Raw genomic sequence first — 25,702 nt, 5'->3', positions numbered from 1 at the left:
TCTTGGAAAACAGCCTTCCTTTTAGCCATCATTTTAGCTAGAAGGGTGTCTAAATTACAGGCCCTTATGGAAGTGGAGCCTTTCATCATCTTTCATGCGGACAGGGCGTCCCTCAGGACCAATCCCTCCTTCATGCCCAAGGTTGTATCTAGTGTGGCTCTTAATCAGTCCACTCATTTGCCAACCTTCTTCTCTAATCCACAGAACAAAGGGGAACTGATACTGCACTCCTTAGATGTGCACAGACAACTTAGATTTTACTTGGTCAGGACTAAACCTCTCAGGAAATCTGAACAGCTGCTGGTGGCATTTGCTGCAGTGGCAGAGGGGAAGGCCATTTCAAAGCAAACCATTTCTAAATGGATAGGCCATTGCATTCATTTCTGCTATAAGCACATTGGAAAACCTATCCCACAGGGGATAAGACCACATTCTATCAGGGCTGCATCTACCTCTACAGCCTTTCTCAGCGGTGTCCCTACCAGGGACATCCTAGAAGCTGCTACCTGGAGTTCTGTATATACTTTCACCAAGCATTACCATTTGCCAATTTTCTCTAAATCCAGAGCTGGTTTTGCCACTGCAGTCTTGCACTTGCAGGGCCTCATACCTGGTCCTAAAGCTATCTAAATTCCTCCTCCCATCCTTAGGTTTGGGAATCTATCCAAATGCGATGACTGCAACAGTGAAACACAAAGAACATAGTACAGCTGTGTACACTTACCATAAATGTAGATGTTCGAGTGTATTCAGTGTTGCAGTCCTGGTTACCCTCCCTCCAGCCCCCCTGACTTCTTTTGGCTATACCTCTATTCCTTTTTACTATGCTTAAAAGCTTTTTGGTGTATTTGCTTTTTTGTTGGAGGTATAATCTTGTATATATATTTAATTGCTTCCCATTAGGAGGGCACCTGACATCTGGGGCAGGAAAACTGATGTAATGGTATCAGCTGCATGCTTTATACCCCTGACTACCTGACGTTATGGAAGGTGAGACAGCAACTGACACAGGACCCAAGACTTTGATAATCAGACCGACTGAGGGCTACTGCAAGCAGATAACCCAAATGTGATGACTGCAACAGTGAATACACTCGAACATCTACATTTATGGTAAGTGTACGCAACTGTACTTATCTACTCACCAGGCCCTGAATAGGCCACACTTTGCTTAGGTTCATAGGTTCATATGTCTGTACTACACTAACAACCAATAGGCCCTTTATGTGCCTGTGCAATCCAAATGTGAAACACAAATTTGATTTATATAGGGGTAATTTACGGACTGCCTGTCTCCATCTGAAAGACAGGCTCCAGACCAGTGGTTACTTTGATTTACCCATCCATTGGTCCAAGTTTTGTTTAAATAGGGATAGGGAGGAGCTGTGCTTCACATTTATGGAGAGCCTGTTCCAGAGAATGGGAATTATCTGAAGTACGTATCTGTCTCTCCAACATGTTGTATTTATGTCAGAAGTAAAATTTAGGTCTTTTAATCTAATAATTCTGACGCTTTGTTTTGTGGATGTCCAAATAGTTCATCAAAACGGGATCCAGAGATGCTTTATATGCCAGGGAAAGTTCACCTCTTAGAAATCTGTATGGTACTGAATAAAGAGAAAGAGCTATGAGGTGATCAGCATGGGATATTGGGTTTACTAACTGTATTCTTTTTGTAAGGAACATTTGTGGATGTTCCAGTTGCTGCATATGTCTGGTCAGGTAGATACCGAAGGGGGCATTATATTCTGTGATGGGTCTGATGAGGGCCGAGTACAGTGGTATGATGACCTGTCTGGAACTAGATGCCATGACCTTACTTATAAGTTGAGTAACACAGAATGTTTTTCTTACCACCTTGGACACATGTTGGTCGAAGGTTAAGTTACTATTTGCATGAGTTTCCAGATCCCTGACTAATGACTCAACTTTTAGGGGTGTTTTATTGATGACATAGTTACCCAGGGTGGCCAGCTTTCCAAAAGGTATTATTATTGCCATGGCTTTGGCACCAAGCATTTGTCTGTGTCAGACCTTCCTGAAGGGTGTTCTCTTGTTAGGGAAATTTAATGACTCATCCAGTTTGCAATCATCTTCTTAACTGGGGATGTTTATTAACTGATTACGTGATTGTTTATTTATATATAGCATCCTCCAAAAGGGTCTCACAAAGACGGATAACTTGTGCCAGAGCCATGGCCTAAAGCTAAATGCCAAAAAGTGCATAGTCCTCCCCTTTGGGAAAAACAAAGTGCCCACAAATTACCGCATAGGTGGTAATCCATTAAGTACGGAAGAAGTAATTAGGGACTTGGGGACCCAAGTAGATAGCAATCTCTCCTTTGACAATCACGTTGCCAAAGTGGTTAGACCTTCTATATAGCCCACCTTATCATGAAAGGGTTCACATCTAGATCAAGAGAGGTAATTGTGCCCATCTACTCATCACTTATCAGGCCCATAATTGAATACAATGCCCCATTTGTGATGTACCTTACCCAACACCTGCAGCAACTAGAAAGACCCCCAAAAGTACCTCACCAAGAGGATCAAGGGACTCAAACAGATGCCCTATGCAGTTCGGCTAAAGAAACTCCAGCTCTACTCAGCTGCGTACCGCCTACTCAGAGGTGATCTGTGTCTGACGTATAAAACCATGTCCAACCCAGAATTAATGGACATGCTCCACCTCAGGAAATCCAAATCCCTTAGAGCTACACACTCCAGGGACTTGAACCTCAGCACAGAAATAAATATGACATGCTGGAGGGACAGATTCATATCCCAGAGGCTCCCCTCACTCTGGAACAAAATCCCAATCCATGTTAGGCAGAGCCCCTCACTGACCCTCTTCAAGAGAAATCTTGACGATTGGATGGGAGATCGTAAGTTTACCCCTGGGATCTCTTCTGTGTCCCTGCTTGACAGAGGTACAGTAAACTAACCTTAAAAGGGCTACCTTCTGTGACCTACTATACAGAGGCATAGTCAACTAATCTAAAAGGGTGGCGAAAGCCAAACACACTCTGGCTAGGCTTATAAATGCCCTAGGGCAGATAGCCTAGTATTAACCTGTAACCTATGTCTTGTTTTTGGTGATATTTGTAAATCATGTATTTACTGAGGCTCTAGCTGTAATAACTAGTTTAGTTCATTGAAGCTGTTTGTGCTTTTTTATTATTATTACTTTTTCTTTGTTTGTTTTTGTTTTTTATTAGTTTTGGTTGATATATCCATTTATTATTATGGCTTCTGGTGTTAATGTTAACTCACTTTATGAGTTTCATAAACTACTGAGAAATAGTCAGAGGAGTCCCAATGAGTTTTTCCCCAAGTTCTTCTTCTGCACCCCTTTGCATTAATGAATGGACAAAATATGCTAGTTGGTGAACCTTTTCCTGAACTTTGACTGTTTTGGCTGAGAAAAGAGATAATGTTTTTGAGCCATTTAAAAATATGAGATGAAAGATATAGTATGATTTTTAGTTCCTTTTGTCCTGTATTTCAAAGTGAAATGAGAGCCTTGGCAAATTATTTAATAAACAAACTAGAGCAGTCAATGGCAATAGAAATGAAAACTTTTTTGATATCCTAACCATGGAAAAATATGTAGAGTTCAAAATAATACCAATAGGACTGTGTTCTTTTAAAAGCCCGAGTGCACTATTTGATGATAATGATGAGGTGGAGAGAGGGTTTAAAACAGATGGCTAGCAGCAGCACATTGACAGATTCGTATTGAGAGAGGCACTGTGAAAAAAAGAAAAGTAGAAACAGACATCAAAGACTAAGATTAAAAATGTATAATAATTGATAAAATTTAAGAAGAAAAAAATAGGTGATTTTAACCCTTTCTTTGGAGAAAAGATGGTAAGCACAGACAATATATACTAAGAACTCAGACTGTCCAATAGTATGAATATGAGTGGTAGCTACAACAGTATGACAGTGGATGAGGAAGTGAAAACAGGAAGGCCATATGGCCATGCATGTAGATCAGAACAATTCTGAGGGAGTTCCACTAGGCAGAATAACTTTTGGAAAAAAACATTATTCATCAAGAGAATGAGCAATCAACTATAACCAACTGAAACAGAGAACACTGTAGAAAAGTAGATTTTTCTGATGCTTTAATCAGTGTTCCTTAGCCTATAAATTTGTTTGAAAATTATGAACTATCCAAATAAGATTATGCTGTTTCTAATGAGAGAAACAATGTTATTACTTCAACAAATTGTAACGTTTCTAGACATGTTTTGTCTCGTGGCTTAAACTTTGTTCTTATTAATGAACCCAACTGGGTACAAATTGAATAGGAATTATATTCTGTAGTATAAAAGCTTAGTCTTATTTATTTTGGGCAAAATACAAATAAATACTCCACTGATTCAGATGTATCTTTTGTTTCTTGTGAAAGTGATAAAAGTAATTCGGATAACATTATTTTTAAACCAAGACCAGTTTCATGCCTCCTTTTATGAGTACTGTTGTTAGGATGTTTTATAATATTTTTCATTATGTTCAAAAATGCTTTGATAATTTTAATAAATATAATGTACATTATAAGTAGGGATAAATGGGTAGCACTTAAAGAATTACAGCATAATATGGATATTGTTAAACCTTTTGACAAAGGGAAGAATATTGTTCTGTTATATCCATCAAGAATAGAACATGTAACAAATGCTCAGAACAGGCGTCGAGCTGTAATATCCAAACTTCTTCAAGCCAAATGGATTAGCGCAGAAATAGGTATTCAAATGAACAGCTGATAGTCTATTCAGACCACAAATGTAAGAAAAGACTAAAAATTAGTCACAAATATATTTTCAGACCAAATAGATATCCAAAAGCGATAAAACAATTGTCTTAGAATTCCTTTTGGTAAAAACAGGTTTATTTGCAAACAGGTGAGCGCTTTCGCTAAAATAGCTTGGTCAAACCATAATGAACACATTAAATGTAAAGCTCCTTGTATACAAATTCACAGCTTCATTAGAGATGACATCACAGTCAATTAAGAAGTCACAATGACTTTAAAGCAATAGAAGGAAATAAAAAATAAGAATCAAAAGCATAATAAATAATGCTCTATTCATTTATAAATACATGTGAAACATGTTTATATTAAAAGTTACATGCTTTTTAGTAACAGATGTATCTGAATAATGTATATATTGAAACAAAAATTCATATATAATATACAGGACGTTCAGTGGTTGTATGTACATGACTCTAGAATTCCATGTTTTTGTTTTTTACCTAAATTACATACATATTTGCAGTATCCCTAAGGCAGGCTAATTCTTTTGAGGTGTGGAGTTTTTTTGGGAAACGATCAGTAAATGTTGTGAAAAATGGTCATCTTATATTGGAGATTCTATTGATTTAATTGTCAAAATTGAGAAAATAAAATGGAGGGATAACTATTATTAGGTAACCATGGATATAGAAAGTTTATACACAAATGTCAAGCACCAATATGGTTTAGAGGCAATTTTGTACTTTTTGAAGGATTTTTTCATACGCTAATTTCTTTTGGATTTGATTCATTTTTTTATCAAATAATTATTTTAAATTAAATGTATGTTGATATGGAAAATGCATGGTGCTGCAATGGGAGCGTCATTTGCACCTAACTTATTTATGGGTTTGTTTGAGTTAGTGTGTGTGTATAGGCATGATTTTTTTTTAACATAAAAATATAGTTCATTATTTTAGACACATAGATTATTTGTCATATTTTGTAAAGGTAATCCAATAGAATTTTTAGATTTTTTTGCAAATATTAGACAAAATAGAATTGGTATTAATTTTTGTGAAAGAGTTGAGAAAAAGTTTAATAATTTTTTGGTCATACATTTGTATGTAGAAACTAGTGTTGTCCATGCAGAATTATTTAGAAAAAAGAACTTAACTCATGCTTTTTTACATGATGATAGTGGTTATCCTATCCATGTAATTTTGGCTCTTCCTAAAGGTGACTTCCTTAGGACCAAGAGGTTTTGTAGTAAAAAAAAATCTAACCTTCTGTCACAATCTTTATACCTGCCTGATTTATTTTTGAGAAGGGTTTATTTGTTAGCTGTGGTTAGATCTGCCTATTTCGGAGTAAGCTGAAAAACAGAAAAGAAGTTTGAGTAAAGATTGTAATACTTGTAATCATACATGTAATAAGGTAAATACAAATATTAATTGCGTGTATTTTGTAACTAAATATATATTGTTTTCAGAAATTGTAACATCTCTATTGAGAAAGCACTGAACAATTTTATTCAGTGATTTTAGATTTTCTAGTTTAAGGTTTAAGATATCATATAAACATGGTAAAAGCTTAACAGATATGTTAGTACACAGTTATTTTAAAAAGACTTGGGGAATGTGTTAAGTAATCCAGCATTAAGTGGTACATATCTTTGTGTTTTTTAAGTGTTTATTTAATTTGTAGTACAACAGTGGATAGCGTTGTCGCCTCACAGCAAGAAGTTCCCCGGTTCGATTCTTGGCTGGGGTGCCTAGTGCAGAGTCTGCATATCCTCCCTGTGTTCGTGTGGGTTTCCGCTGGGTACTCTAGTTTCCTCCCACATTCCAAAGACATGCAGCAGGTGGACTGGACACTCTAAATTAGCCATAGATGTGAGTGTGCATGTGAGTGTGTGGTATGAAAGAGCTACCACTCCAGGGCTAGCCAACCGGTGTTGTAAAGCTTGGCTGTAGATGATTGTCACTGAAGTGACACCAAGACCCCATGAGAAAAAATAGGAAAAAGGGGTTGTGGATGGATGAGTGCATGGAATTGAGAATATTAATAACAAACATTTTTAAGTATAGATATAATATATGTGGGTCTACTTCAGAAGACTGAAAAAACAAAAGGCTGAATCCCGAAATACTGAAAACTCCAAAATACTGAAGGATGGAATTTGCCTCTTCTTGACTGTTGTGCGATCTTGGAGTTTGTATATATAATTAGCAGGAGGTGTGGAAGGCACAGCCCCCCTCATGACGGGTACAGGAGGGCTTGCCCCCTGCATTAAAAATCTTTCCAGTATTTTGAGTTTTCAGAATTTGGGGATTCAGTCTTTTGGTTTGTCAGTCTTTTGGTTTGTGAAGTAGACCTAATATCTGTACATGTAACACCAAAGAAGTTATGTATTTAATTTCTTGTTTGTGTGCTTTGTCCTATATTGTACAAACCAAGACAGTTTAAAACACGCATACAAGAACACTTGGGTGATATTAGAAATAAAGGAATAGCTAAACCTGTTGCTGCATATGTATTAGATAGATGTGTGAGTAATCCTAGGGTGCTGTGCTTAAGGTTTGTGTTTTGGAGTATATAGAAAAGAGTGAAAGTTCTGACATGAATGTTGAAAGGAAATGAATGAAAAAGGAGGCTGAGTTGATTTTGAAATATAATATTTTAATAGCTTCTGATCTTAATATCAAATCTGATTGGGGATATTTAATATATAATTAGTATTGATTGACATTAATTAATTGATTATATTGTATTTTATTTATATATATCTATATCTTTATATATATATATATATATATATATATATATATATATATGTGTGTGTGTATATATATATATATATATATATATATATATATATATATATATATTTTTTTTTTTTTTTTTTAAATCCTTTTGAAGGCATGTATTTGCACAGTGGTAATGGTGTAGTGGTTAACTGTTGTGACTATAGTGTACAGGGTCCTGGGTTCAAGACCTGCAAGGGCTGTGTTTTTAAATTTGAAGGTTATCATAACGGTTAAGTTGTTTATCTTTTAGACACAAGGTGTGGAGTTTGATTCTCCCATGGGGTAATTGGCTAGGCTTAAAATGTCTCATAATGACAGTTGGCCTAGTACTAATCTATGTACCTGTGTAGATGTAATAAATAGTTAAGTTTGCTGAAACCATTTTGATATTTGATGCAAAAGCTTTTGTTTTGGAAAGCTTATTTGGGAATGTTATGTTTTCATGTATGGAATTAAAGGATGTAGTGGTTTATTATAGTATAGATTTTAGTTCTGAATTATTTTGTTTATGAAACAATGACTATTTTAAGTTGTATTTTTTCTTGTAGTAATGTTTGGTAAATGAGTTGGCCAGAGTTTTGTTTAGTTAGGGAGTGTTCTTAAAAACCTAAGCTGCATGGAGAGGGAGAAGGGGGGGGGACTGTATTAGATAAACATTTGTCATTAGTGCATGTTGGAGATATTTGATGGGCTTCATGTTTTTTTTTATCTTAGCATAGGGATAGATGTATTGTCCTTCTTAACTTTTAACTTTTGACAGACCGTTTGCATTAGAAAAAATGCAAGGATAGGAACTTACTGTAGGGGCATTGAGGAGGCCAAGTTCACAAAAAGAAAGGAAGCAGTGAGGGAAGCAGAAATCAATATGTAGTAAAGAGTGGATGGGGGGAAGTAAGTGATGGGGTAAGTAAGGAAAAGATAAATGGAGAACGAGAGGGGTGCAGGTGGGGAAAGATAGTTAGAATTGTAAGAGGTTTGTTGACCCACAGACAAGAAGATTTGGAGGGGAATACCAGCAAGAAAGATGACCAGTCATGAATTGGATATGAATGGTGGCAAGCATGCTCATCCGTTTTGGGGGTGGAGTGTGGGACGGTCTTCTTTTCTTGCCCAAATACCCTTGTGGTGGAGTGCTCAGGTAGAGCAGCATAGGGAACCAGTTGGGTGAAGGTGGTATGATAATGTTAGTCACTTGGTATATAGGAGGGAATAAGAAAACAGTAAACATGAACATGTACTGACCAAGACAGTTGAAGAGAGGATAGACGTTATGCTATTGCAAGAGACAAACCAAGTCTGAAGTTATTAAGTAAGGTTCAGAAGAAAGGATAGTGCAATATGATGGGATTAGCAGCACAGTAAAGGGTTTTTAGTTAGGTTGGAACTTTGGTAGGACACTGTAGAAAAGAAGGATAAGCAGGGTTGATGGTTGGTGATTAGGGTGATTGAGGAATCTCAAGAGATGGTTATTTTGCCTTTCTGTGAGTTGAACACTGAGGATTGAAGAGTGCAGGAATATTGTCTGAGAAAGCTTAATAGAATAAAGCTTACAGGAGACCTGTTTCCCCTGGACTACATTACTGATTGGGCTGTGAAACCTTCATTTCTAAAGCATTTCAAACCTTGCTGTTATGTGTAGCATGAGGGGAGTAATCTCCTCTGTCTTGTCTGTGCAAGTTTGAGCAATGTGGCTTTGGATTGCCTGGTCTGGGATCCCTTGGTTAGGAGGAGTTGCCCACTGGGACTTCCCTGGTTTCCTTGATGGCAACCATTTAAGGAACTTCCCCCAGAATTTGGACATTTTTTGGGTCTCTAGCCCTTATGACTGTTTTTTTTTACAGAATGGATGTCTGCTCACCTCCCCTTTTCATCTGGAAGATTCCTCCACTAGGGCTTACTGTCTATATGTGGGTGTTTTTTGGGCTGACTGAACTTGAGTGATTTGACTGCTGGATTACTCCATTGCCATAGGTGCCTTCCTCCTTGCATTGATAGTTGATGGAGGCTTAGGGATGTATTTTTTGTCCTGTTTTCATTCAATCCCCCTTGTTGTGGATGCATGGTTTATGCCTAGAGTTGTTTGGGTTACTCTGGGCCCATAGCAAATCATTTCTTTGAGATCCTCCTGCCACATTCCATTGTGGGCAGTGCCTGCTGTGGAGGGTGTTGATACATTTTGTTCCCTTCTTTGGAAGGACTCTTGGAGTTGTCAGGGAATTTACAAGGTGTGGCACTACTTTCTTTGCTCAGGGAATTTACAAGGTATTGCACTACTTTCTTTGCTCAATGTGAGTAGTCAGTAGCATAGCAGAAGGAACTGAGAGCTATTGGAAGGCTTACACTTGTGTTCAAATGGGAGCAGTTCTGCACTGGAATGACTAGCACCTCATAATGGCCCATTCTACCAACTGTGAGCGTACAGGTGTTACTGGATGCTTGATACTGAATCTTATCACTACTCATTAGATTATTGAACCATTTCTTACCTTGGCCTTGGGTGAGAGGCAGAATGCAAACTTCATGCCGACTGCTTGCCAGCCCCAGTTGTTGAAGCCCAGCTCCTGTTTCTCATAGTGCTCCTCCTGTCAGGGTATCTTACACTTATTGTTCAACTGGCATGTAATTGTTCCATGGGGAACATGTAATTGTACCATGGGGGAATTCCACTGCAGGCAGTTCCACTTCTTCTAGGAGTCTTCATGCTGTAGGACTAGTGGGGGTCACTTTTCTTCACTTTTGGCACTCTTCCTCTAATGTGTTCACTGAAGCTGAAAAAAGGAGAAATGAAGGGGGCTTCTCACTTTAGTGTTTTTTTGTTTGTTTTTGTTTTTTCAATAGCCAGTTCTAGGCAAGACTTGTGATTCATCTTCAGTTGCAAAGGGAATGAGGGACTTTCAGTTCCCTTCACTGATGGGGATGTGGTTCCTAAGAGTTAGTGTAAATTCCATCCAATGGCCCTGTCTGCAGCCTTGTCTTTTCTTTTCCTCTAGGTGTAGCTGCTTCCAGTGTTTGGTTACTTAGTGTGCTCTTGGTCAGCTTGGTGTCTCAGGGGTCTGAAATACTACCTTCCTAGACAGCTTTCCTTGTTGCAAGCTTGGAGCTGGACCTCTTGGCTTGGCTTTTATCACAATTCAATCTTTTTGCTGTTTCTGATGTGATTCACCTGCTGCTTCTGTCATGATGTTTTACTTCCTGAATGTCAACCCGACAATGGGATCCATCAAGGTGTTAGATTTAAGGGATATGTTCTTACGGTAATTTTTTTCTATTAACCTGGCCCTTGCTCGATGGGGCAGTAATACCCTCCCTCCCTCAATCCCCTTAATGGGTTAATGTTTTTTCCAGCTAGATTTTTGGTACGTAAACAAGCAAGGGGGCACTCACTCTTATCCCCTCTGCAGACAAGCCATGACCTTGTGGAACACAGCTCTAACCTATCAAGTTCATCTGCAAGAAAAATTCCTGCCAGGAGACAAAAACACACTGGCAGATGACTTAAGTAGAAACATCATAAACATCATGGATCCCCACGAATGAGAATTGAATCCACTAATATTCAGAATGATAACACAAAAATGGTGGAGCCCGGACATAGATCTGTTTGCATCCCCAATGAACTGCCAGCTACAGAAATTCTGCACAAGGACTTACCATCCACAAGCATGGAAAGTGGATGCCCTCTCATTCAGCTGGAAAAACCTACAAGTATATGCTTTCCCACCACTACCTCTCCTTCCAAAGGTAAAAGCCAGGCAAGAAGAGCCAGAGATGATCCTGATTGCCCCAGACTGGCCACGCCAACACTGGTACCCAATCTTAAAGAACTTAGCACAAGGACCACCCTGGATTTTGCCTCAAATCCGGCATCTTCTGACTCAGTACAACAATCAGATACTTCACAGCCAGCTAAAGACTTTAAACCTGGCTGCATGGAAGATTCCTTAGTGAAGCAAGCAATGCCTCTCTCCAAAGCTGTTATGGATGTCATTCTGGAGGCCAGAAGGCCTAGTACCAAGAAAGCCTATTCGGATAAATGGAAGAGATTCTGCGGCTGGAACCAGGCTCACAGCCTTGACCCTCTTGTCCCAAATATTCCTCAGATACTACAATATTTAACTGAGATGCTGGACAAAGGCCTCTCCTTTTCATCCATCAAGATACATGCCTCTGCCATCTCTGCTCATTACAACATGGATCCATCAATTTTCTCTAATCCCTTGCTAAAACAGTACCTCAGAGGGGCTAAAAACATAAGACCACCCTGTAGAGCACCTACTCCAACTTGGGACCTCAACTTCGTGTTGGAAAAATGAACTTTACCTCCTTTTGAGCCAGCTAACACAGCAGATTTAAAATATATCTCTTGGAAAACTGCTCTGTTCCTGGCAATAACATCAGCACAAAGAGTTTCAGAATTACAGGCACTAATGCCAGTGGAACCTTTCATCATTTTCCACCAAGATAGGGTGTCTTTAAGAACTAACCCTACTTTTATGCCAAAGGTGGTATCAAGTGTGGCTCTAAACCAAACTATTCACTTGCCAACTTTTTATCCAAATCCACAGAACAAAGGGGAGAGACTACTGCATTCTTTGGACATACACAGGCAGTTACGCTTTTACTTGGACAAAACCAAAGCTTTCAGAAAAACTGAGCAATTATTGGTAGCATATGCTGCAGGAGCACAGGAAAAAGCCATTTCAAAACAGACTATTTCAAAATGGATAGGTCACTGTATACGTTTCTGCTATACACACCATGGGAAACCTGTACCTAACAGCATTAGATCTCACTCCATCAGGGCAACAGCCACTTCAACTGCCTACCTCAGAGGAGTACCTACCAAGGACATTTTAGAAGCAGCAACTTGGAGTTCTGTACATACCTTCACCAAGCATTACCATCTGTCTCTATATTCTAAATCCAGAGCTGGCTTTGCCACTGCAGTGCTGCAGGGCCTTATAGCCACCCCTAATGCCTTATAGAACCAGCCACCCTACCTCAGCTTTGGGATTCTACCCAAGTGTAATGACTGCAGCAGTGTAACACGATGAACATAGTACAGTTTTGTACCTACAATAAATGTAGATGTTCGAGTGTATACACTGCTGCAGTCCAAGTTACCCTCCCTCCTTCCCCTCTTACTTGCTGGTACGTACCTATGTCTTCTACCCTTTACTACCTATGGGGAGTATTTACTGGTTACTGAAGGTTGTTGATTGCTTTTCTTGTGTATGTTTTATTAGCAATTTGAATTGCCTACCTTTTTGGGGGCACCTGACATCTGGGGCAAGAAAAACTGAAGAAAATGGCGTCGGCTGCATCTTATATACACCCCTGTCGCACTGACGTCCGGAAGGAGGTGACAGCAACCGACGCCGGACCAAGACTTTGGAACTCAGGCCGACTGGGGAACCACCTGACGGCAGGATAACCCAAGTGTAATGACTGCAGCAGTGTATACACTCGAACATCTACATTTATGGTAGGTACAAAACTGTACTTTTTCTTCGGGGAGAATCAGACTGTGTACCACTTGTCTGTAGGCAGACATCTTAACCATTGTGATAACCCCCAACTAGGCCATGCTAAAAGCTGGTTCCCTATTGATGACAACAGCTACAGTCTAGGTGTTGTCGATGACTGTTCTTACTGTGGCACATTGATTTGATACATGACATATTTTGAAAACTACTCCCTTCAGCAACAGACCATATGATACATACTTATAGTCTGTCATCTTCCAAACAACTGTCGCTGTCTGTTGTCTGTTAGACTACTCACACCTCACCAGTTTGTGTCATTTGCACCTCCTCTAGCTTCCCTACCAGGAACCTGTGAGGTACAGTGTTGAAAGTCCTGCTGAAATTCCAACCACATTATTTCAAATGGGCTCTCCTTGTCAAATCAAAGAGTGATAGAATTGGATCAGGCTAGCATTGTAAGATGTGTACTGCATGAACAGTGCTGTCCCTCATCTTTTAAATGATTACTGTCAGTAATGAACTACAGCACCATGCAATATGCAAACTAATTCCCACAAATGGCAGTGAAACAACACTGAAACAGAAAAATGTGTCTAGGCCAGATGTTTCATTGCACAGTGTATGTAGATGGGGTAAAATTTCTTCTTGGCATGCAGAAAGCATTATGACCGGGTTCAGGCGCCTAGGCAGCAAGACATTTCCCTGTGGTACATTTGACGGGGGACACGTGGCTGAAGTGACATTCAGCTGCAGAGAAGTATGGCTGTTTGCAAATTCCCTGTGGGCAAAGAGAAGCACACACTGCCATGCTCACAGCTTTAATAACCAAATGCATGGTGGCAGAAGGAGTAATGAGTGTTGTGCTCAGTATACAGTACATACTTATGTAACTACAACATGCAGAAGTGTGCTACAGCATGAAGGAAATCCTGCAGGCTACTGTAGTCACATTTATGCTCCAGTATGCGTTTTTGGTAATGTTCCCTAGACACTGTGAAGGGGTTAGTGATCCACACACTCCAATTATAAAGGCACTGCCCGTTGTGCACTGCATTTTTACTGCAACTGACATGCCCTCTGGCCAGCCTGCTGTCTCATGTTACCTTGGGGACCATGGACATTGTTTTCCTCCTGTGCATTTGGTTATTAAAGCTGTGAGCATGGCAGTGTGTGCTTTTTTTTGCCCACAGGGAATTTGCAAACAGCCATATTTCTCTGCAGTTGAATGTCACTTCAGTCATGTGTCCCCAGCCAAATGTACCACAGGGAAATGTCTTGCTGCCTAGGCGCCTGAACCCATTATGACCAGCATCTGTAGAATGACGGGTACCAAACACTTCAATGATTTGTTGAGGCAGCATAAATCCTAATAGCTGGGCATAAAATCACTACGTCACTTGATGGGTTGCCAACTGGCTTACTGACAGAACCCAGATTGCAAAAGTAGCTGACTCCAAATCCAGCTCCAGACAAGTGACAAGTGGAGTACCTCAGGGTTCAGTCCTGGGACCACTCTTGTTTGGCATCTACTTCTCTGAAGTACAGGCCAACACTTAGGGACTCTGGCTAACAAAGTTTGCAGATGACTGCAAACTGGGAGCCATTATTGAATCCCCAAATGATGTGGATATTCTACAAAAGGGCCTTACCGAAACAGATGCCTTGTGCCAGAGCCATGGGCTCAAGCTTAATGCCAAGAAATGTATAGTTATCCCCTTTGGAAAAAAACATGTACCCATGAATTACCACATAGGTGGCAGGACACTAAACATCGAATGTGTGATGAGAGACTTAGGGACACAGGTGGACAGTGGTCTCACTTTCGATAACCACATCGTCACAACAGTCAGGAAATCCTTGTATGTGGCACACCTCATCACTAAGGGCTTTTCATCCAGAAAAAAGGAGGTCATTGTCCCACTGTACTCATCCCTCATTAGACCCATTATAGAGTATAATGCCCCATTTGGTATGTACCTCACAAGACATCTGCAACAGCTGGAAAGGCCACAGAAATACCTCACTAAAAGAATCACAGGCCTAAAGCAGATGCCATATACTGACCGTTTAAAAAAAACTCAAGCTATACTCTGTGGCATATCGTCTACTCAGAGGCGATCTCTGCTTAACATACAAGGCCATGTCAAACCCTGAGCTGTTGGACATGCTCCACTTAAAGAAATCCCAATCCCTCAGAGCCACATGCTCCAGGGATCTAAACCTTGTCATCACAATGAACAAAACATACTGGAGGGATAGGTTCCTGACCCAGAGACTCCCCATACTCTGGAATAGACTGCCCATACATGTCAAGCAGAGCACCTCATTGGCCCTCTTCAAAAGGAACCTTGATGATTGGATGGGAGATAGGAAATTCACCCTGGGGATCATGTCAGTCGCCCTGCTAGACAGTGGCCCAGAGAAGTAAATATTGTGGGAAGAAATATCCAGGGAATTGTTATGGCTAGGCTTGCATAGGCCCTAGGTCCGATAGCCTAGTACCAACCTATGAACCTATAACCTTATTTAGAAATTGTAGCACTATTCATAACTGTATAATTTCTCTACATTTTAATGAGACTTTCAACATGCATTTGACACAAAAAAGTAAAGTGAAAGAACAGAATTGAGTTATTTGCAGCTGTAACCAGCAGTGGCATGTGACAAAATAATTATTTTTAAAGATGAGGACTAAAATGTAAATATCACTTTTGATTTTCATGGTCTGATTGTTAATGGTTTCTTTTTTTTCCTCAAGCCAGTTCTGGCAGCTAATTTCAATGTTGCTGTATGTTATTGCTCTAGGTTGCTACATTCAGTGGTACAGAGGTTAGCACTGCTAGCTCACAGAACTCAGTTCTTCAGATTTGGCATCTAGCTGGGCTGCCTCATGTGCTGTGTCCATATGCCCTCGCTTTGTATGGATTTTTCTCCCATTGCTCTAGTTTCCCCTCCCACATCTCAGAGAGATGCTTCAGCTGAGCTGGCAATCTTCTAGAATTGCTCGTAGGTGTCCGTGGTGTGTGGGTTAGTATATGTGTGTGTGTGTGTGTGTGTGTGTGTGTGTGTGTGTGTGTGTGTGTGTGTGTGTGTGTACATTTATGGGTGTATGAGTGTGTAGGGATGTATGTGTTTGGGGGTTGGGGGATGGTTGTGTGTGTATAGGTGCATTCTTGCGTATGTTTGCTTGCGGGAGTATGAACTTGTGAGTGTGTGTGTTTGTTTATGTGTGCATGCCTGTGCATGTGTGTAGCACATGTCTTGGATAGACTGGCAGCCTGTGCAGGATTAGTATCTCTTAATTATTCCCATTGTATGCTAGAATATCCTCCAACTTCCTCATGACCCTGAACTGGATAAAGTGTGTAGCAGGCAATATATTAATGCTAAGTTCTTTTCTGAGCTTCATTGTATCACAGCTGCTCTTTATAGTATCCTTCAGAATATAGTTATTTTGTCATAATCTTTCATCTATGGCATTTTTTTCACAATTGTTAAGTAGCTGATTCCGGAAGACAGCACATGATTTCATATAGAGAAGCTGGTCTGAAGAAATATATTATTGAGAACTGCTGTGTGCTAAAACAACGTACATGCACACAGCATAATTTAAGCATTTTTCTATACATTAAAGCAAAATAAAATACTGTTCTTTCATACTACATCGGAAAAAAAAACTTCTGAATATTTTCAACTTTCACCCAAAAGGTAGTTTTGCACAGTAATTGCTTTATCACGTTTAGAGGCATAATTCTACATCAGGTAAACAATATATATTAATAAACTGGTTGTGAATTTGCTAATAAGGAAGTTGATAAGGAGCCAAGATGAAATGCTCATTGAAATACATCAACAGTAAAGCATCCTTTGAAGTGCAAAGACTTCTCTAGAATCGGATCATTTTAGATGAAAGTACACCTCCCAGGCGTAGTTGTCATTGGCTAGATTAGCAAGGTGGATGTAGAAAAAAGCAACGTTCTTTATCTTTGTAAATGTAAAGTGGTAGTTTTATTTCTGTCTTGGATTCACACTAAGATATTAGCACCCCACTGTCCTAAAGGGGTTAAAATTGTGTTTTTTTTTTTTATTAAGAGAAATGTAAAAAATGTCACTGAAAGTTGAACTCCCAACATCAGAATGATAAACAAAAATGAGAAAGGAATTACTTCAGGGATGTTAAGTGCGTCTTTGGTAGTCTAGATTCCCTTAGTAGTAGATGGACCTTATCAAGATGCAGAGGGCACTGAGGAATTAAGAACAGTTAATACTGAAGTGGGAGATGGTATTAAGGGAGATGGATGACCCAAGGCAGTTTATTTTTAAACATATGGGGTTCTTGTCTGTAACTTGTAGAAGACACTACACTGAAGGAGAGGGGAATTCCAATCTGTACACATGGGAATGAATGGAGGGTTGGTAAAAGACTCAAAAAGATGGGATGAGGGTACATTTTGTCATTCATTATTACACTGGTCATTTGTCAAAATAATCTGCTAATAAAAGGCCAGAATTGGCATGTATTGGACAGGTTTACTTTTTGGGGTCTTCGTGGTACATAGACAAGACCAGTGTCATGTTTAGCATAGTTTTTCATGTCTTTATCTGTCTAACATTATCTGCTAACCAAGTGACCCCACCAGGCAGAAGTGCTACTTTACAGGAAGTACTCAGGAACACAATTTTCAGACTGACTTGCTTAAAATGATAGTGTGTAGTGGAGACTGAGAGAGTCAAAGTCAGGACTCCAGGATGAATCTCTGTAGCAGTGCCGAGCCTTAACTATGTGCACTGTATTGTTCTAGACTAGTATGTCAAGAACTAGCTCGTTTTACACAGTTTTGTTCATGTGCCTGTCCTTTGGCACACCTGTTGTAACCCAGGTTGTAGTAGGTTGTAGTAGTATATTCTATATATTCTTTATGCAACAAAAGAAGATGATTGTGTATCTGATGGCCAGAGCTAAGGTATGTTTATGGTCTTTTTAAAAGAAGTATTATGTCTATGAGCAAAAATAAATTGGCAATGCATTGCTTTTAACTCCTCACTGAAGAATAAACTATATTGTAAAATCAGGAACAGCTGATATGCTAAACTGCGAAATGACAGCCAAAAAAGACAGAAATGCAGAAAACAATTTGTTTCTTCCTTTAAGTGATCTTACACAGGAGATTGGTGGGGGTGTTTGCCTCCCAAAAATAATTATTTTTGGAGATGTCCACTGGTGGGTGCTTTCCTGATTTATAATTCATATGTGTAGCAGTACATCCTACCTCTTGCTGGTTTTCAGAGGAGAATTGAAATCATTTTCTGAGGGAAAACACTCATTTGTGTTGCACAGCATGAGTTTGGGTAGTAGTCAGATTAAAAAACTTAAACAATTGTTAAAGTTCTGAAGAAGTTTTGTATTTTACAAAACAAAAGTGCTAAACCATTAAATCAGCTATTAAAAATTTTGGATTTTTCCAGTTGTCTCCTCCGGATTTTGATCGCATTACACACACACTTTTTGGTTATTAGTTTGCCAGCATGTGTGGACTTTCATTTGTACAGTTAATTGTTAAATTTTAGTTTGCCGTAATGCATAACGAACTGCAAAAATAGGAATCAAGTCCAGTGTGCCAACACATAATTGTATGCTCTGGTTTTGCTGGGATTTCATTCTGTATTTTCATTTTCCTTGTAGAGCCACGACAATGGAGATGCCCGCCTGGATTCCACAGAATTCCTGAAGTTTGCTGAACAGAATGAGACAGCTGTTAACTTTACATCCTATGCAGATAAGGAAACCAACAGATTGCTCAGGTAAAGTGCAAGAAACAAGCAGGATTCTTTCACTTATAAATAGATAAAGCATAGATTTCAGAGGTTATACTTTACCTGTAGTCATGGTGCAAGCCATGATCAATCCCTCAGGGAGGAATGGATATACAAAAATGCCATGAACATTTTCTTCCCTGTGGAAAAAATAGTTTAACAGATGAATTTCTATGAATCTCTATGCTGATTTAATGTGGAGCTGCCACCATTTCCAGGGGAACACATGCTTTTAATTGTTATTGGCTGCTCCCCATAACCACCATATTTGCATATGGTTTCCCCAGTGAGACTGCTTTCTGTATTTGACCAGCATTCGAAGAAAGTCATAGGAAAAGAGTGGTCTCTGAATAAAACTGGCTTACTGTGATGTGGAAATCTTCCAAGTTAAGGCCTCTGCATCACCTTAAGACTTTCTGAATCCCAGAGTATATCCATAAATATTTTCATATTAAGTATGGAAAAAATTCCTTCGGCATTCACTGAAATTTATAGAGCTGCAATTAACCTTTGGTAGCATTTTACAAGCTCGTATGTACTTATTCAAACCATATGGAAACATTTGCAAAACAGATTGAATTTATTGGGGATTAATAACTGTATTTTAAATCAGAAATGTCCATCCATCCTCAACCCTTTTTTTCCCATTTTGCACATGGGCTTGGGGTGTCACTTCAACAGTGACAATCATCTTGAGCCAAGGTTCACACCACCAGGTGGCAAGCCCTGCCACGGTAATTCATCCACACCACTTACTTGCACACAAACTCACATCTACAGCCAGTTTAGAGTGTCCAGCCCACCTACTGCATGTCTTTGGAATGTCTGTGCCACTTCGGTCGCCTGCATTCAACTTAAATGCAGATAACATAGGACTGTAAATTTTTCTTGTGAGCTTATAGTGATTGATTACTCTAGGCAGTTCAGATCCTGTATCCAAGCTCAAATTTTATACCTGTCAAGGCTAAGCAGATTCCTGATAGTGCCTGAGTTCAAAATGCTAACCTTACAGGCCTTAATACCTCCCGTCTTATCAAAAGTTTTGGTTACTATACCTCTGAGATGCCTGCCTCCGCGTGGTTATGTAATCTGTGGTTAAACAATCATTTGATCAACAGTTCAGAAATTGAACCCTTTAGATCACAGCTAATTCCATCAAAATGCTAGAATGGTCCTGTATAGCAGCAAGACCTGTCCTCCATGCAAAACTGATTCCGCAATCTCAGAACAGACTTTAACATGGGACCTGAAGATGAGGCCAAACCTGTCCTCTGTGCAGACCCAGTCAACAAAACAAATTATGATGAATTTGGCTCGATCAAGGTTGATTAACTGAATGTTTTACCAAACACAATGTAATCCTCCATATAACCATAGCCACGACAGAAAAGCAGTAACTGGAATGTAAAGTAAGGGGTGTCCTTTAGAAGTTAACCTCCTTGCCCTCTGGTTTGTCTGCTTCATCTAGGGTATTTACAGTGCGACAAATTCCAGTAATTGCATGTTGCAAGACCAAGCAGATTCACATCTACCATTATCTGGATGACTGATTTGGGCAAGCAGCCACCCAGAAGGAGATGCTGTCTACCCTGCAGTTCATTCTAGCCTACTTCTGGATTCTGAGACTCTATGAATCTGCTCAAATCACATCTTGCTACATCCCAACAGGTCTATATCATTTTGGACACCACCTCTCAGCACGCCTCCTTTCAGAGAAGCTACTGTTTCTGACCACATTTTTCAGTTCCATACAGTAACAGAATCAAATTATGGACAGGGAGTAGCTCAGGATGACTGAGTATATGGCATTTGCAATCATGATGGCCCTTTAAGAAAAACTTCACACGAGGAAGCTGCAGTGATACTTACAGAACAGATGGCATTAGCGTGCCCACTCCCTGCAGTGTATCATCCTTCTTTTGCAATGTAACAAGAAAGAGTGTTAATGGTGGAGTCACCAAACAAATATCAGTCCAGGGTCCCTTTCAGACTAGAACCAGACACTCAAGACACTGGTGTAAGACTCTATGGACGTAACTAAGGAGACTTATTTAAGGAAACTAAGAATTCAGGTCACCTGGAGCACAATGCAATGGAAAAAAACACAGCATTGTCAAAGAAATGATTGATGCAGTTTTAGCCGTAAAAGCATTCAAATAATTTTAGCCATAAAAGCATTCAAGTAGTATGGCAAGCAAGAACTATGCATATCCTTACAGACAACAGTCGTGGTACATCAACAAACAGGGGGAATCCCACTCTTCCTTTTCAGCAAGGCTGTTTTTGGAACATTGGTATCTAACTGAGGAAGTCAGGTCTGACCCTCAGGGTACTTTACAATCCCATCCCAAGAGAAAGTACCGATAGACCAGTTGAGCAAAGCAGAAGCAGGGATGGATTTCTGGACTTGATCCACTGGTGGCTTATGCCAGAAATAGACCTTTTTTGCTTCTAAAGGAAAAAAGACAAAGGCAGATCAGGAAATATTGCACTAGGACACAACCTTGAACCTAATACTGTTCTCTTGGGAGACTGAATGCTATTCTTCCATAAACTGGGAAAACTGTACCAACTCAGGTAAATACACACTAAGATTCCTGGGCTTCATTAATACCAGCTCTCTAGACCAACTGGTTCAAGTCCCAAGTAGAGGTTCAAAAATACTGGACCTGATCCTCACCAATTTAACCACTGTATAATCAACACATATGGTTGCCATGTTAAGTCTGACCACTGTTTGGTAACACTCACTGTGAGGGTAAAACTTGACTTACCACAAAACACTTCTGTTTTTAAAGGCTACTCGTAGGCAAACCTGTTCCAGCTAACTAATGACCTACTATACTTTAAACATCCTACTCACCTTGATGACTCAATCTTGCATGCTGCCACATTTGCTGATAATTTCTATGCCCACCTCAAAGCATGCATCGAGGCATTTGTCACTATAAGACATAAATACAATGCCAAATTCAGCAGTAAACCCAACCCTAATATAAACAAACTGTACAGTAAATGGAAGAAACTCGTAGCCAGGAAAAGCAAGCTTAATTCCCCAGCACCTAGAGACAAACTCAAAAAAGATCAACAAAGAACTCTGGAACAAAATCAAATCTTTCAAAAGTAAGTATGTGTTGAGAACTGCCACGTCTGCTGAGGACAGCTGTAAATCCTTCTTCACTTGTGTCATAAACCTTAGCGGTAATGCCAAACAATGCTCAGAGCCAATATACAATATAACAACAACAAAACTTACTAATTCTCTGAGAATATAACATGCATATTAGTGGACAAATTCAACTTCTAACTTTACTTCTCTGTCTCCCTCTAATGTTCTCCTACTTATTAGCACACCATACCAGCCCCTCTGTTCACCTCCAAACAAGTGCCAAATGCTCTGTCCAAGGCCAAAAACATTAGTTCCATGGGTCTTGATAATGTTGCAGGCTGCTTTGTTGTCAGTGCCAGACACTGTCTGGTAAGCTTGCTGCTAAGCCTACTCAACTGTATTCCCTCATCTGGATTCATATCAGAGGAATAGATAACTGCAGCAGTTATCCCTCTGCACAGGGGTGAGGCCCACTGCAGGTCCAGGAAACTATTCTTAAAGCAATGGAATGCTTCATTATAAAACTTATTAACAAGGACATAGGCAGTCTACAAGCCCTAGACTCAAACCAGTTTAGGTTTATTAAATATGTATCCTGTCTTCTGAACCTGATGGGCTTCTTTGAGCAAAGTCAGTGATGCATTACACTGGGGAAAATAAGTTCACACTGCCTCTTGGACCTGACTAAGGCCTTTGATACCATTCCATATTTTGGCATTATCAGTAAGCTGTTCCAGCTAAATATAAACCCCTATGTTACCCATTGGATATCAAGCTGGTTAATGGACAGAACCCAGTCTATTAGTGCTGGAGGCATGCTTTCCTAGAAAAGAGTAGATCTGAAGTAGGATATTCATTTGTCTGCAACCTGTGGGTTATGGATCCGATATCGGATCCGAACCGGCATGGTTTTCCAGCTATGGATCCAAGCTCTCAGCTCCTCCCCTCACCCATAATGCCCTGCTCTACCCTCATGACCTCAGATCTCGTTTGCCGCGCATGGTGACTGGATTGGTTTCTAAAGCTCTCAAGCTAAGTGCTAGTTTTCTACTGTTAATATTAGAATTTTGAAGTTTTTTATTAATTTTTGTGTGAAAGTGTAGGTTTACCCTTTTATATTTTTACTTTTAGAGTTAATCTAAAATTATTTCCCTCCCCTCGCTGTTAGCGTAGTGTGTGTGTGTTGGGCCTGTGTGTGTATATTGTTTAGTTACTTTAGTTTAGTAACTCCTTTATAGATTGGGATGGCTGAACAGCCCAAATCTATATTTTCTAAATGCTCCGAGTGTGGCCATAAGCTTTCCCCAGCTGATGGCCACACTCGGTGTGTTAGATGCCTGGGGGTTGAACACCTAACATCTGGATGCTCCATTTGTGCAGGGTTCAACCCCAGGGCACTGAAGGAGCGGAGGTCCAAGCTTGTTTTGGCGGGCCTCTTACCGGACTCGGCTCCGACCTCCGCTCCTTCGGGAGTAACGGCCTTCGGTTCCTCCTCCGTGGCACCCCTCCTCCTCCTGGGACTCAACCTCCCGCTTCTGGTTCGGAGGAGAGGGATGCTAGAAAGGACCAGAGGGAGAAGCACCTGGCGGGCGAGACCTCTGTTTCGCCCCGCCAGCCAAGCTGGCTTCTCCCGGCTCCGTTGTCGGCTCGGTCTCCTCCTTCTGGCCCGGTCTCCAGTGTGCTTTTCACCGGGACCTGAGGAGGAGGAGACCCGATCTCCGCCGAGGCTATCGAGGAGGCACTCCAGGCCTACCTCGGTAGCCTCGTCGAGATCTACGATAGCCTTTCGATGCTGATCTGGACCGGATGATGAGAAGGTTCATCCAGGCCCAGATGCAGATGGGAGTGCTCTTGCCTCCTCTGGGGAGCTCAACACCCTTTTCAAACCTATTGCTCCTTCTCCGACCCGCTATCCGGGTTGGAGCAGCTGGAGCCGAGCAGCCGAGCGGGTGGGTGGCGCCGATAGTACTTGGTACCGGATCCGACCCTGCCCTCGAGTGCATCGGATCCGACCTCGGAGCCTGGATCCGAGCCTCGGATCCGGGGATCAGTGCTCCTTCGCGCCGTCTGTGTCGGAGCGCACTGTCCCTTCGGATCCGAGCGCTTCGGCGCCGGCTCCGATCCACTCTTTGGATCCGAGGGGGAGCCGATTGTCGGATCCTTTGGTCGAGGTCGGCTCCCCTTCGGTGTTTGATGTAGTGGAGAGGGCCCTGTTGAGGGTCTCCGGACCCCCGGCACTTGTTCCGGCTCTGTCCCGCGCTCCCTCTGCACTGGGCCAGGCTTCCACCATCCGGCCCTTGGCACAGCCCGCTTCTGTGCCCCAAGTTGCTCCAATGGAACAAGTTGCTGCTTGCGAGGAGTCCTCTGACAGCCCCCCAGAGGATGTCCCTCGCAAGCATACGTGCAAAAGGAGGCACATTGACTCCCCCGAGTCTCTCACAGAAGACACGGACTTGGAGGAAGGAAGGCTCCCCACGGTCACCCCGAGGATGTCTCATTTGGAGACATCATGGAAATGCTCCGTATAAGGGGTGGTCAGCCCCCAAGACTTCCTCGGACGAGTCTGTGTTGATGGAGGCATTTGAAGCGGGCCCGTCTACCTCTTGGGTGTCCCCTGCCGACCCTCTGGTGGACCTCATTACCACCAGGGCGTGGAAGGAACCGGACACCGTGGAGCCAATTCCTAAGAGGCCCGATAGGATCCTTAGCCCACCGTCCGACCGTGCCCATTGGAGTAAGGGGCCTCCGGTAGATGCCATGTTGACGGCGGCGGCCACTAAGAGGGAACTTGCTCAGGAGAGTCCCTCAGTCCATCCCCCAAGCAAGGAGTCTCGGATGATGGACCGCTTGGGGAAGCGGATGTTTAGTTCAGCGACCTTCTCGGTAAGGGCGCTGAACTACTTGGCACATGTTATTAGGATGCAGCGAGATCTCATTAAAGAATATGCTGCATCTCCCCCAGAGTCCATGTCGGAGGAGGACAGGGTTCTGCACTCCACCCGTATGGCCACTCTTAGGTCAGTTACTAATACCTCTATGCGGCTACTCTCCCACGCTACGGTAGGCGCCACTAGAGCTGCGGGGGCAGGCCTAGTCACTAGACGTCAGGCCTGGCTCCGTCACTGCGATTTTTCTGAGCCCTTCAAAGCGTCATTTGCGAACGCCCCCTTTGATGGTTCTGCTCTCTTTGGCAAAACCGTTCGCGAAACGTTGACCCAGAGCGAGAAGGATGGGAAGACGCTGTCTGCCGTCGGAATCCGCTTCTCTGCACCCCAGAGGCCCTACTCTAGGAACCAAAAGGGTCAGAAGAAGATGTGGTTCCGAAAGTCGCAGCAGTCCCAGCCTGCTCCGGACAACCAGTCCTTCCGTGGCAGAGGAGGACAGGGAGGACGCCGCCCTAGAGGCAGAGGGGCTCCCAGAAACTTCGGGTCCAGGGAACCCTTCTCTGAACGGCCCGCGCAGCAACCCTGAGGGGTTGCCCGACTGCTCCACTCTGGAGGCAGTCGGGGGACGTTCTGGGCACCTAGCGGCATGGGAGTCCATAACATCAGACCGCTGGGTTCTCCAAATCATATCCAGAGGATATCGCATCCCTTTCCTTCACCTTCCAAAGTTGAAGTCCCTCCCAGACGCCCCACCCGGTCAACGGGAGGCCGCTTTGGCAGAAATTGGCCATCTGCTAAAGAAAAGAGCCATCCAGCCCGTCCCCCCAGACCAGATCGGATCAGGGTTCTACTCCAGG

The 25,702-nt window shown here is 41.6% G+C and overlaps 1 protein-coding gene across 1 annotated transcript in view; it reads left to right on the top strand.

Annotated features, from left to right (window-relative positions):
* The window catches only part of FSTL1 (follistatin like 1), a 667,434-nt gene that overhangs the window by 485,176 nt on the left and 156,556 nt on the right, over positions 1-25,702 (top strand). The window contains exon 7 of the mRNA XM_044071507.1: positions 18,721-18,839. Within this exon, the coding sequence (XP_043927442.1) occupies positions 18,721-18,839 (119 nt within the window). The remainder of the gene's footprint in view (positions 1-18,720; positions 18,840-25,702) is intronic.

Source organism: Protopterus annectens, chromosome 5.part0, assembly GCF_019279795.1.
Source record: "Protopterus annectens isolate FY-2018-M chromosome 5.part0, PAN1.0, whole genome shotgun sequence".
Classification (NCBI taxonomy): domain Eukaryota; kingdom Metazoa; phylum Chordata; order Ceratodontiformes; family Protopteridae; genus Protopterus; species Protopterus annectens.
Note: the sequence above shows the minus strand (reverse complement) of the source record. Positions and strands in the feature narration are given on the sequence as shown.